Source organism: Pundamilia nyererei, unplaced genomic scaffold (genome assembly GCF_000239375.1).
Source record: "Pundamilia nyererei isolate P.nyererei 1_Seehausen unplaced genomic scaffold, PunNye1.0 scaffold00043, whole genome shotgun sequence".
Lineage (NCBI taxonomy): Eukaryota > Metazoa > Chordata > Actinopteri > Cichliformes > Cichlidae > Pundamilia > Pundamilia nyererei.
This window is the reverse complement of record NW_005187444.1, coordinates 3,055,157-3,069,746: the sequence shown is the minus strand read 5'-3', so window position 1 is coordinate 3,069,746 and position 14,590 is coordinate 3,055,157. Positions and strand designations below refer to the sequence as shown.

The window sequence follows — 14,590 nt, the reverse complement described above, 5'->3', positions numbered from 1 at the left end:
CCCTCCTCAGAAATGATTGAGCTGGATGGGGACGAAGAGAGGATCTCATCCCAAGGACGATACGCGGAGAGGGACATTGTTCAGGTACAGAATACTCCCGAAGACACGGCTGACTGGCTGGAAGGCTGTTCACTCAGCAGAAAGTGTGGGATTTATGATTAATGGGAAAGGGTCATTGTGCTTGACCTTCTACTGTGCTCTTGTTCTGAGTCTGCTGGTTTTTCTGTCTTCTCTCCGCTGTCTCGACCCTTATTTCTTCCTCTACATGCAATATTTTTCTCTCTGTTTTCCTCTCTTTTGCTTTCTTTTTCATAATTTTGCATAAGCGTTTTCTGTTTTTTGTCCACATCTCATTTCCTATATTCACCTTTTCTTTGTTTCCTCTTGTTAAGGTTCAAATATTGAGGAAGCCAAAAACCACCATGGTCCAACAAGAGCTTGGTCAAACAATTGATTTTAATGAATACACGCGTGGGAAGACCACTCTGTACGCAGACAGGGATTGATCTTCAACTTAATCAAAGCATACACAGATTTTTATAGCATCAGGGTTTGAATTAATGACGCCCCTTCATACGTCACAGATACATTTCATACATACACATCAAAACCACAATGACTTTTAACACAGTTTAAAAGAACATTGTCTTCATCTTCATAACAGATGTTTCCTGTCAACCTTTCTGATTAGCGCTTCTTCAAAACCGCAGACAATGATTTTGCAGTGAGCGAGCGCTTCTGCAAGCCCACAATTACAAGCAAACATGATATCTCACGACCTTACGTGGCACTCTGTGTCACCTCTCACCTACTAACGCTCACAGTCATACAGAGGCCACTGTCAACCTTTTACTAAAACTATAGATGTAATATAAATTGAATAAATGTTTTAACCAAGAACCTCTACTAAAAACTTAATAAAAGAATATAAAAGTATAACAGACAATTTGAATACCCTAGTTATTCACATAGCCTCGTCTAACCAGCTCCTCAGAATAACCTGCAGTTAGATTCTGCTTTCGGTTTCATTTCTGCAAACGCTCTGCAAGCCTGCAGTTTCCTGTCACTCTGACTCTGTACAAAGTGTACTCAAAATCAACAGAATCAGCACATACACACTTAAGATTATAACAAGCATTCAAAAGCATTTAAGATTATAGATTCAACCCAACAGTTTAAAGTGGTTATAACTGCACCTGTAATAAAGGCTAATTGGGTACCAAGATGTTTAAACATCTGTATGCAATATCAATACTGTAAATTATAATGCATATTATTAATGCAATGGTAATGATGATGATTATTAACAATAGCAGCAAAATATCTCTCCACTCTCAATACTCTCCTCTCCTCTTTGTCTTCATTTGTCTTATCTTTTCATCTTTGTCATTTTCTTTACTATTCTCTTATTCTCAATGTCCATGTTTCCTATTCTGTACTCTCCGCCTCTTATTTCTCTTTACATTACTTATATCTGATTTCTTTATTTCCTGTTCTCTCCTTTCCTTGTGTCCTTTCCTCTTGCTTCCCCTCTCAGTTTGTTCCTTTCAGAGACTACATTGACCGACGAGGAAATCACATCCTCAGCATGGCCCGTCTGGCTAAAGAAGTGCTGGCTGAAATTCCCGACCAGTTCCTGTCCTACATGAGAACCCGGGGGATCAAACCTGGTCCCTTGCCACCTCCTTACACTCCCTGTCCACCACCAGCTATCAACCCCCTTCTCACAAGAAGGGTAAGCCGAATTTAATGGCTTCCACCCCAGTATTGGCCAGCCGGGTCTACTGTCCTCTCTTTACGCTTCACTCTTCACTGGAAGCTCCTAAGCACATGGCAAACTTTTCCTGCATCTCGCATGTTGCACTTTTGGGAATATTTGGCCGTGAAGGGTGATGAAGACAGCCCTGAGTGCTTCTTCAGTTTAGAAGACTGGACAAAAAGGTGTGGATTTTGAAGGGCAGTGGTGGTGGTCTGAAATCAAGGAGCTGCACCAGGAAGAGTAAACGGGAAAGAAACTCGACAGACTGAATCCAAGCTGTTCCCATTTCCACTTCCTCTAAGTCATGTCACTTGATATATAAATGTTTACAAAACTGAGGAGTGGAGTGGATCTTTTATTTTCCAGGACGAAATTTATACAAATAAATGTGAATACCTTTCAGAGTCCTATTTTTCAGCTACAGAAACAGGAGATTCTGACTTTGTACAAAAATGTTTAGGCCCCAGTGCCACACACACTTATATATATATATATGATTTTTTCTTTAATAGAAATAGAGCATGTGCCAGTTTATGAAAAATAAAGCATGCACTGTTGTCCTGCACTCAGGGCTTTGTCCCTACCACACACTGCCCCACCACCACTGCCATGTTCCATCATGAACAAACCCACCGGAAATCGTTCCACGCTCCTATCGTCTGCTCCATCCACCTGCCTTGACTCGAAAGGAAGCTGTGCTCCTTGGGAGTCTGGTCAAATCAAATGCAACAGGGACTTGAACCAGCCTTACTTTTTAGTCAGAAAACATTACTGGCAAAATGGGTTATGGAAACGTGGATTTCTCCAAGCCCAGAAGTCAAAAACACACATTTCACTACCGAACCTGACTGTGTTGTTACATTTCAGAGTCTTGTTATTTTCATGAAACAACACTGTACTTCAGAAGCATTTCTGGTTTTGGTTTACATTTCTCTACCTCTCACATTGTTCAGTATTGCCAAAAAATATTGTTAAAAAAAACAGCAAGTGTTGTAAGTGATATTTGGCAAGTCTGTGGTCCGTCACACAGTTTTACCTTTCTCACCACGTATACATCATGTTTGCCAAACTGTACGTTGGGAAGTATAGCATTTTGGTTGCTATCAGATTAGATGGCTCACACCTTTGTGGTAGCAACACACTTTTGATATGAAATTGAATTTGAAAACAGGTAAAAGTGCAGATTGCTTTTCTTTTAACAACTGTCTGCATGGATCAAAGTAATGACTGTAACAACAGTGTTTGGGTCCATGTTTGTGCATCAGTATTGTAACTAAAAGTCCTAAAGTTTCATATATCTCCTTAAATTCAGACTCCACAGAAAACCCATGTTTCATCATCAAATACTCGCATCCTGAAGGCTTTAAAGGTGACAGCAGCTGCTCTTTGCTTAGATTCACAGCAGTGGTTTCAATTAACACTCTCTCTTTTTCAACATGGCTGCTAATAAGTTACATAAATTTTCTTCTTTGTTATACTTATTGTTAGCAAGAACAGTCAGCATGGCATCTAATAAAAGTTAGCTTAAAATTGGAAGGAATTTAATTTGCTTCTTTGGCTTGCTGGACTCCATATTAGCTGTAGCCACCTTAGCTGCATAGAAAGACATTGACACTACAAGAAAGTGACCCCCTTACCCTGTTTATACATTTTGGACCCCTCTGTGCTGTGAAATAGTGTCTTTGATACGTCACACTAAAATATATTCCACCTCTCATCAGTCTTCAGTTACCGTCGTCAGGAAAAAAAAAAGGATATAGAATTTGTCTCTATTGGTAAATAAATGCCCAAAAAGCAATTGGCTGTTGTAGCAATAATAATAATATTAATAATAATGTCTGATGTACTTAAAAAATCCAACTATACCATTGGCTTAGATACAGCAAGTGTTCTATATATTGGGGCGATCGTGGCTCAAGAGTTGGGTGTTCGTCTTGTAATTCATCTTGTAATCGGAAGGTTGCCGGTTCGAGCCCCGGCTCGGACAGTCTCGGTCGTTGTGTCCTTGGACAAGACACTTCACCCGTTGCCTACTGGTGGTGGTCAGAGGGCCCGGTGGCGCCAGTGTCCGGCAGCCTCGCTTCTGTCAGTGCGCCCCAGGGTGGCTGTGGCTACAATGTAGCTTGTCATCACCAGTGTGTGAATGGGTGGATGATTGTGTATAGTGTAAAGCGCTTTGGGGTCCTTAGGACCAAGTAAAGCGCTATACAAATACAGGCCATTTACCATATCTCTCAATAGTAACTGCACTTGTTTGATTCTGACAGACTTTAAAAAAAATGTTCTACCTAATAGTAGATCCGTCCAGCCGTCCGTCCGTCCATCTGTTCAGCAATTCTCTTCCACTTGTCGTTGTCACGGTCACGGGGGGACAAACAAGTAGGTAACTGTTGCAATCTGTTGCAACTGCTGTGAATCCAAGCTAACCACAGCTGCTCTCCTTTCTAAAGAAATAAGCTACAGAATTGCTAAAGCCTATATGAATCAAGCTTAGTTTTCAGGTTATTGCACTGTCACTTTCAGATACGTTTCGGCCTTCCCGTTAATGGGTATAAGAAAGCAAAGCACAAACCATGTCCTATTAGACAAGCATCAACCACCTTGTCCAGAGGTCCCTTTTAATCCATGTAAATGTCCAAAGAAAAGCATTTTTTTCTTTATACTTTTGAGACGTGTAGTGTAGAGTTTGTGTGTGTGGTAGGGCCGTATTTAGTCAAGGAATAAATATAAAAGAAGGTTTACAACACTTTTTTCTAAACTCACACCTCAAAATAACGATATACTTCTTGGCTGGTGATGCTTAATGAATATGTCTGTTATGTAATATGTTATGAACTGCTTGTAAATTCAGTTTCTTAGACGTTTCTACACTGTACAAAATTTCTGCCTTTTTGTGTATTGGTCAGTATAATGTATGTGTAATGCTGCTTCTTTCTGCTCATTTAAGTATGACATTTTATACCAAGGCCTGTAATCATATTTAAATCATGACTAACAGGCCTTATCAATGTTTATACGTAGGTTATTCATATTTAAATTATGAACGACAGGCCTGTATTTTTTATAAGCAAACTGTTAGATAGTGATGCGTGTTTAATGTGTGCAAGACATTTAAAAGCTAATGATCAAATCCACTCCGTAGCAACGTTTTTCTGCCAAATCTGAAATACTGTTAAGTGTAGCATCTCATCCCAGGAAAAAAACGCTTATTCGGTTTGACTGAATAGGGTCCCTCCACGTGGAGGGGAGAGGTGACGGGATGGCGGGGACCCCGTACAACAGTCGGGATGTTGAATTGCAAAATGTAGCACTAGTTTCAAGACTGGAGCAACGTCAGCCTGAACCAGATAAGACCAGATCAGGCAGGAACAGTCTTTTTATAAGTACATGTAAATATACAGTATAATCTGTATATATTGTGCGTACGTTTTCTGGAGAGTTGACTTGCAGCAAACTGCCGGCACTCTGTGACTCTCTTCCTGAAACACAAGGCATGGCCTTTTTATTTATTTATCAAGACAAAATGTGAGCTTCATCTCACACCCACTCTCTCGTATATACTGTACATGCAGTACATGTATTTGTGTATGAAACATGCATGACACTTACATAACAGTGAGGGTTGTATAAAGATTAAGGGTTTCCTTCTCTTCCTCCTTCTTCTTGTTTCTGTTTTGAAATGCAGCTTGTGTTTTGTTTTATTTTTCAAGAATTTGTGGGCAACTCTTAAAAAATCTAAATCTGGATCTTATTAAAAATCTGCACATGATAGAGAATAATTTTACCAATTTATTTTCTTTTAGTATCAGTGCAGAAATCCTCAGAAATGCCCAACTGGCAGAGCTAGAGATCATTTAAAAATGGCTCAGGTTCCTACTAAAAGTGTTAGCATGGGAAGCATGGTTGACATTTTCACTAATTAAACAAATGGGAGAAAAATGACCAAATGCCTCATCTCTTGCCTGTTAATTCAGCATATTCATATGTAGATATCTGTTTATAGTTATTACCATTTGCTATGCTCTGACCCTTGTCCTCTGTGCGCCCATTGAGCTTTCTGGTCTCGTACAGCACAATATACAATGATAACTATGGGAGGTGTAGTGCTTTTTTTGTTTGTTTGTCCCTAACAATCAGCCTCTGATTTTAGTGAAAAGTAAATGTAACTTGACTTCTCTTTCATTACACAATCTTATAAAAGGGCCATAAATATATGAAGTTTATATAGTTTGTATAGTTTCAGTTAGAGGGGAACCTGTTTTATTAAGTCCATATTTTAATCTTGGACTCTTTTAAAGTAGGATTTTTCTTTGTGTGAAAGCAGCTTCGAAGTCACAGCTAAAAACCTTGTTTATCCTCCGTCAGAAAGAAACCTTTTTTTTGTTTTTAGCACACTTAACTATGCCTCTAACACATTTTTCTACTAACTGGCTGCACCTCACAAAAACAAGTTTTGAACAACAGTCGCGCTGAACCTTTTCAAAGCCAGAGCTGCATAGCTGGTTATGTTATGGATAAGAGCTGAGCTCATACGGGTTATTTGCACATTTACGTATTATTTCCACCTTTGTAAAAGTATAATAGGTACCATTTAAAATGAACTCTTAGTCAATGGGTGTGACAGGATGTATAGAATTCTTAAATAGCAGCAGTTCCAGATTACAGTGCTGCTCTCACTCTTGCTTCAATATGGGAAGAAACTCTAAAGTTTTCAAACTACAGAGTGGTTAGTTGATTTTTCTTTTTTGTTTTGTTTTTACTGACAAAAATGTTTTATGCATCGTACGTAGGTGAGCATTCAACAGTGTCTTAAACTCAAGAAATTCCATTAATTCCATAAGTCCTCAAGAATAAAATATCACATTCTACAACTAAATGACTTTAACACTATCCCATGTGAGATTATGTAGATCGTTTCTTTGGGATACATAGGTTTGCCCTCAAGAAGAAGACTTCAGAAATCACTGATTCTGTGAGGCTGTGTCAGTGTAGGAGTAACAATCAAAAGCATTTATTGTGTAGGACAGGAAAAAAAATCACTGCTGGTAAACAAACCAGCTTTAATGAAGTAGGCTTACACCTCGCTGCCTCCCACTGCTCATCGCCGCATCCACGTCACTCTGCTAAAGCAGCAGCATGTCAGCATGCCAGGCCACATGAACGCCCATGTGATCTGCACAAATAACATGAACTCTGTTTGCTGTAAATTATCTTGATAAAGTGGTTTAACTGAATGCTTGTGATGAATATCCTGTTTTATCCTGATGTTTTTTATAGCATGGATTAAAACTGCATGTGTGCAACTTTTTTTTTCTTTTCTATCAGACATGCACCTGTGAGGTTAAAGGAAAAATTGTACTGTGACATCTTTGTGCGTTACTTCAGAATATTTAAGAAAACATTTTTGCCTTAAAAATGTCAATTGATTAGTCTTGGAAATGTGCAATGCCTTCAGATGTTTCCTTCTTCTTCTCTGATGACTTTTCTTTTCTTCTCTTTCTTTTAGTTTTATCTGTCAGTACATTGATGCACGGCCACTTCTCTGTCAGACTCGTCTCGGCATTGTTCGCTCAGAGTCAGTGGTTGAAGTGATGTGAATAACAGGGTGTATGATCCAAACAGAAAAAAAACAAAACTAGACGAAAAACAAAAAAATGGTCTGTCTCGCTGAGAGGACAGAATCATTGGGCTGGGGATAGTGCTGTGTGGCATCATGCAGCCATGTTTATTTACCGTGAGATAATACTGAAACTGTTCATCTGCCCCAATTTATTTCATCAGGGGTGATTCACAATTTTGCATGATGCTTGTAGTGGCACACAAGGCCAATCAAATATGATTTCTCCATTGATATATAATTATTTTAAACCAGTTCTCGAGCTTAGTGATGTTACAAGACAGCACAGGTTTTACTGTTCTAACAGGAAACATAAAGGCCACAAACAACTTACTGATAAAAATGACTGTTTCTGTAACAACTGGCGTCTTTAAATAAATATCCCTATCTAAGCTTGTTCTTTGTTTATTTGTTGTTTGTGTGCTCAGAACCCATCTTCTCATGTACAGAGCTTTGAATAATCAGACCCCATTACATGGTCTATGGGAGCCTCTCCTGTGGAACCACTTCCCAGTTTGGGAAACCAGTAACCCATGTTAAAACTTTCCTTTTTGATTTTTTAATCATCAATAATTAGTACAGGATCAGGTGACCCTGAACCATTGCTTGCTTATGCTGCTATAGGCTCAGGTTGGTTCAGGGAGAAGTGTCTTCTTGTTAGGGAGTTCTTTACCACTTTCACAAAGTGCTGCTAACTGAGATTTTCTCTTTAATGTAAGCTCTTTACCTTGCAATATAAATTGACTCAATCAAACAGTTGTGAAGTGGGGCTATATGCATGAAATAAAATAAAATTGGATTGAAAATCCAATTTAGAATTCCTCAAAAGTTCTCAGGAAGCCGGCGTTGATCAAATTAAAGATCCATAAGGTTAATTTGCATAGCATTAGCATCTTTCTCCAACTGGTTCATTTTTCCAATGTATTGAATAATGCCATTTTGTCAAAATCAAGTGTAGAAAAAATGTTTTTGCAGAAAAACAAAAAGCTAGCATTCGTATTAATGTTGATTGAACCTGGGATGCCTACATGACTAAGTTTTCACAAACATTTCCTAAACATGCTACATAATGTACCTAAAAAGTAAGCCCTACACCACTTACACTGCTGTAAAACACAAAACTGAAGCTACTCAACCCACTCTGTTATTGGACACCTGTCCTTGTCAGTGTTGCCAATGAAATCAAAAGAGCCAGCACGCTGGAATAGATTCACACCATTACACCTTTAAAGTGTTCATCTTAAAATTGAATGCATTACAGCAGAGTAACAGGCTGAAATGCTTCCAAGGAGTCCAAAAAATGTGGCTCAGAAATGCAACGTTTTGCCTGAATATTGAGAAGAAATGAGTGTAGCCCTTGCATCCTTGTTACAGTAAAAACTATAACGGACTAGCCAGCTGTGGGAAAGATAAGGGTGGTATTATTTTGTAATATAAGATAATATTAAGCCTTAAGCACCAGGAAACAAACTATGTGCAACAAATACAGTAGTTGATTACTTTGTACCCTATGTGTGGTATCAGCCTAATCCTTACTAAAACTTGTAATTTAAATGAGCCCTGGACTTGAATGAAAAATGTTTGGTTAAGCATAGAAAATGGTTGACATAGTCAAATAATTATGTTAATAAACCTGAAGTTAAGTTCATGAAATGTCCTTTTAAAGCATTTACCGAAACAGCTGATGTCACCTCACACAAGAATAATACCAAACTGCGGTTGTAATAAGTTATAATTAGCAGCTTGCAGCAGGATGTTTTATATAATCGCAACTAGTTAGCATGTTAGTATGTAAAACATTTGAATAGCAGACATGTGACAGAGTGTAGTCAGGGTAGTCGGGCACATTGTGTGCAGAAGTTGCCAATTTCCTTCAACTTTCGTCAGTTGCTGCAGACTTCCTGAGGTCTTCATATTAACTCAAGAACAGTGTGCTGAGAGCTTCTGCATAATGAGCACAGTGCAAAATGCTGGATGCAGTGGTATAAAGCAAGCTGCCACTGGACTCCGGAGCAGTGGAGATATCTTCTCTGGAGTGACGAATCACGCTCATTCATCTGACAATCCAATGGATGAAACTGGTTTTGGAGGTTTCCAGGAGAATGGTACTTGTCTGACTGCATCATGTCGAGTGTAAAGTGTTTGGTGGAGTGAGAGCTATGGGGCTGTGGGGGTGTCTTTCAGGGGTTTAGCTTGGCCTCTTAGTTCCAGTGAAAGACTTTTAATGCTACATTTTGGACACCTTCATTCTCCCAACTTTGTGGGAACAGTTTGGGGATGGCTCCTTCCTGTTCTAACACAACCGCACACTAGTGCACAAATCAAGCACGTTTGGTGTGGAAGAACTGGACTGGCCTGCACAGAGTCCAAACTGCAACCCAATACAAATTAGAGTGGAGACTTGGAGCCAGGCCTTCTCATCCAACAATGTCTGAACTCAGAAATGTGCTTCTGGAAAAATGAGTAAAATCTGTGTATTTATGGGGGGGAAATCCCATTAATACACCCCTAAACCTTGTGGAAAGCCTTCCCAGAGTTACAACTGTTATAGCAAAGTTGGGCCAACATCATATTCAACCCTATAGATTAAGAATGTGATGCCTCTCAATTTCATATGTGTGTGAAGGCAGAGTAGGAAGTACTTTTGGCAATATAGTGTATATAATGATCTCTAGGGGAGGGACAAAGAAGAGAAATTTATTTCAGTTTTAAAGTAATACCAGACAATCTGAGCAAACCAATAAGACGTGACTATATTTGGACTCCCATGAATTTTCCTGTTCTGGATCTGAAGGATTTTGAAAGGGATTAATGCTGTTTTCTCATGTTAGCAGTCAGACGCTGCTGCCATCAGATACTGAGGAATTTTCCTTCTCTTGGTGGCCCATATGGAATTTACAGCATAACGATTCATCAATGCCCTCTTATTTTTGTGACAATGACCTTTGTTTCGCTATTCCATTTTATGGACTCTCTAATTTGTTATTTTGTACCACGTGGAATGTCAAAAGACCAAAGAAATGACATGGCTTTTTTTTTTTTTTAAATAGCTGAAATACCAACACATTATGGAACTTTCTGTTCATAATGAAGGAATTCGGACCTCTAAATTAATGTTCCACAATGTGCACAATGTGCAGTGCAGTGAATATTGTTTTATTTTGTGTGCTACAGTACTTAATCAGTGGTTTGCTGAATTGGTCATCCAGCAAGAGATGCAGAGACAGTGTTTTGTGTGAGAGTGCAGTAGGTTCCTGTCTAAAATATACAGTGCAGCGTTTCTCTTATAAGTCTGAGGCTTTCTGCTTTATTATCTAGTCCAGTTTTTACATGCTCTCACTCAAATGCCTCATGACAGATCCACTGAAAATGTCCAGTGGTTGCAGACCGCCAGCCTTGATGGATAGGAATTGTTTTCCTGCTGCTTTTCAGAGCAGCAACAAAACAATCGCTTGATGCTGCTTGGAAGTGATCTGACACGTTCAGAGCGGGGGCTGCTTTGTAACAAGTGTCATTGTGCTAATTACAGCTAGTACACTTTTCTCTCCTCCTTGTTTCTGTTCTTTCCAAGATTTTAATGAGTCGCCGCCGCTATCTGTTCTCTGTGTTTATCTGCATATTACTTTTAACTTCATGATGAGATATTATATTATTATGGTCGCCTCCCACTTGAGGCTATAATCAGAAGCTTTAATTGGTGTTTTCAGATGCTCTCACACAAAATAATGGTAGGCTAATATCTAACCATCCATTTCTTAACTTAACTTAATAATGTAAAATAGAAGAAAAATAACAACCAGAGGAAATGAAATGCAGTGGCTGGAACTATAATTTACTGAATGTTAGAATCACAGTACATTCGATATGACTTGATATTAGTCATGTTTGCACATATCACCTTTGATATCCATAAAGGATTCAGTTTTATCACCATTATAGGCATTAGAATTTTGTGTGAATGATTAAAAAAAAGTAAGCTAATGCCTTATACTACACAATATTAAGAATTAGTAAGGTATTGTTTATAAAGCATTAGTCCTCCTTGGTATGTCATTTATAAACATGGATATAAGTGCATTAATGGACAATGGAATAACTGTTTCTAAAGTCTTATATGAAGTATTTATAGGTGAAGTTATTTAGGAACCGTTAATGACTGTTAATGGTCTCTTTTAGAAAGTCTAAGTATTAGAGGTTAATAGAGGTTTGACTTCTTTCATTTGTGGTTAATTCGGGCATTTACTAGTTGTTAGTTCAGGGTTTTGTGTCACCTCATCTATACCTTATAAAGCAGTTATTAATGAAACTGGAAGGTCAGCAGAAAAACACAACAAGAAAAAGAAAAAGCACATAGAGTTATATAACATACCAATATTTATTGTGTGACCCAAACACAGTTCACTTAATGTTTGCAGACTCTGTAGGTAGTGCCAGAGAAAATAAGAAATCAACACAGTGAGCGGCTGGAGCCATATAGTATTTCAGCTTAAATATATGAAAACTTGTTTTAGAGTTGAGAATTTAATTTGTTCCTCGTGGTCAACTTTCAGTTGGTTTGTAGTCAGTTACCTCACTTTGTTGTAAATAACCAAAATGTAATGATAATACGTATAATTAAATATAAGGAGAAGGAATGTAGGTTAGGAATACGAGTTGATTTTCAAGATTAAAGATTTGTAAGTGTAAAATAGGCTGATTTGGACATACCTTGCAGGCATGATACTACGGTTTCTGTGGTATGATGGGGATGATTTAACTCAGTAAATTGAATAGTCAGTGTTTGGTGTGATCACCTTTTATTTTTCAGCACAGCCTGAACTGTCTTAGGCAAGCTTTCTCGTCATTTGTCTAGTAGTCTTCAGGAATAGTCCCCCAGGCTTGGGTGAATGCTGTTAGCTTTTGTTCAATTCTCTGCTGTTGTCAGTCAGATGCTTTCCAGTTGTTGTTGCTGTAGACTAAATTCTGACGTTTCAGCTTTTATAACAAGATTCCCAACAACACTGGCTGAAATGTAGCCCCAAACCACAACAGAGCCTCCACCATGTTTTACAGATGGCAGCAGACATTTATTGTTGTATCCGTCTCCTGGTCACCTCCATTCATAACTATTTTAATGCCACTTACTGCATTTAAAAAGACATCCCTTGAAATGTAGTCTTTTTAAGCTTTTACAAAGACTGGAATCCAGCATTATTCTAATCATTCACTAATTCATCTTCACCCACTGAAGATTATTCTTTATCGAGGGCCTAAAAGATATGTAAATGGTACAAATTTCACCAATTTTATCAAGGCTAAAATTGGTTAAATTTGGTTTTTAAAAAAAGCAAAGTTCATTAGATGCCTACATACAGTAAGCCCAAACTGAACCTACTATGGGTAGACAAGAAAGTGGCCCATCACAAAACGACACTATGTGTCATGTGTGAGCTGTTTTTCTGTTCTTCTTTGCCCAGCAGCTACCCCATGCATTTATATTTTTCCCATCTTCGACTTAAAATAACCCCGTCCCGCCTTTCACATTTCCCAAATTGCACATCCTTCCCTTGACTCCTTACCCACTGGAGACACGAGCAGAGAAAGTGGCAAGAAAGTTACACGAGGAGAGAGAGAATTCGAGGGAACGCACGTTAAATGAAATGAGACACCTTTGCCTCCCAGCCATGATTTAAAGCAGTGTCAGCCTCTGACACAATTGGCACAAATATGTTGGTTTTTTGTTTTCTAAATAGCCAAAATACCACCGTTTGCCACAATCTCAGCATAATGGTGACATGACAAATTATATTTACTTTTAATTTACTTCTCAGTGTTGTACAATTGGATAGATTTTTAAAAAAATCACATACCAACAAACTGAAAGTTTAAATCTTAAATAACTGAAACAGCATGAATAAAAAGAGTCCTACGCTCACCATGGATATGGTTTGTATATTGCACCTGTGTGCCACACCGTTTGTACTTGGAGGACGGAAAAATGCCAAAAGATACACCTATGGATCCTCAATTAAAAGTCTCTTCTCTCCAATCTTTCTTCTAGCGAAATGGGAAATCCTTTGCTTCAAATAAATTCAAGCATGTCTCTATTTTGTTTTTGGTTTTTTTTGGTTTGGGTTTTTTTTTTTTTACACTTAATTGACTGAATTTTTGCTGTGGAGTGGTTATGGTTACACAGCCACAGTGCTGCATGTAAACTCTGTTTCTTATCTCTCATGTTCTAAATGTTGAGTTGCTCTGCAGAGCTGTTGTGACAGTCAGAACTTGCTGGTCTCATATTACGCTAGGGCTGCATGATGGAGCAGTTAGCCTCCCCTGAGAAGGTGATTTTTATCTTCTTTAACTAAATCTAAATGTTGTTCAGACCTCTGGCGCAGCCATCTTCAGCACTGTTTCATTGTGTTTTTGCTGGGTGGGATAAGAGGGATGTTGATCTTCCCAATCGTCCCCTCAGCAGGAACAGGAATAAGCATATTTCCCAGACGTCAGATCGCTCCTTTAATAAGAATGGCAAGACTGATAGTCTGAGTAAGCTGTAAAGTGTTTTAGAGGATACTTATTTGACTGATCTAATTAAATAGTACAATATCTCACAACATTATAACCTAAATTAAGGAATCATTTCCCCAAAGATAGTTTTCACAGTTTCACTGGAATCCCCATTTCTATCTGTCCCACTAAAAATGACTTTTTTATAGGCACCTCTAAGGGAATCGCATTTCCGGGCCTTTCTCACTATGGGGACTGATTGCGATGAGTGCTGAGACTCTAAAGCTGCCTTGAACAAGCTCAGCATGAGCCTAATATGACTTGATCCAATATGCGGAGCTACAAGTGTCTCTGAGCTGCCGTTTTCGCCACTTTTATTTCCCTCGCTCCCCCTTTTTAAGCTTATCAACTGCGAGATGCCTGCGTGCTGAAATAGGTGGTGATGAGTAATGGAATAAGGAAGTGTGCGTAAAATTTTGATGACACACCCAGAAAACCCTGCAGCCAGCGCACAAACATACACCAACCCTGCAGAATGCAGCGTGTGTCCACTCGACTCAGAAAGTACAAGGGTAAAAGCGTGCTGGCAAGTATGAGGCTAAGTATGGATATGGAACGTCTCTGCTGCTATTCTTAGACCTGGATGGAGGTTGGGAGGGTGGGGGGAAGGCGGGGAGGAGGCGGTTTGTTGCTAAAAATTGCCAGATTGTTTTGTGCCTACCAATCTA

General features: G+C 38.8%; 1 protein-coding gene across 1 annotated transcript in view; it reads left to right on the top strand.

Moving 5' to 3' along the window:
• Positions 1-3,283, top strand: part of LOC102199648 (copine-8-like) — an 84,717-nt gene extending 81,434 nt beyond the window's left edge. Inside the window, exons 19-20 of the mRNA XM_005731534.1 lie at positions 11-84; positions 1,538-3,283. Coding sequence (XP_005731591.1) covers positions 11-84; positions 1,538-1,750 — 287 coding nt within the window. The 3' untranslated portion in view covers positions 1,751-3,283. The remainder of the gene's footprint in view (positions 1-10; positions 85-1,537) is intronic.
• The last annotated feature ends 11,307 nt before the right edge of the window (positions 3,284-14,590 follow it).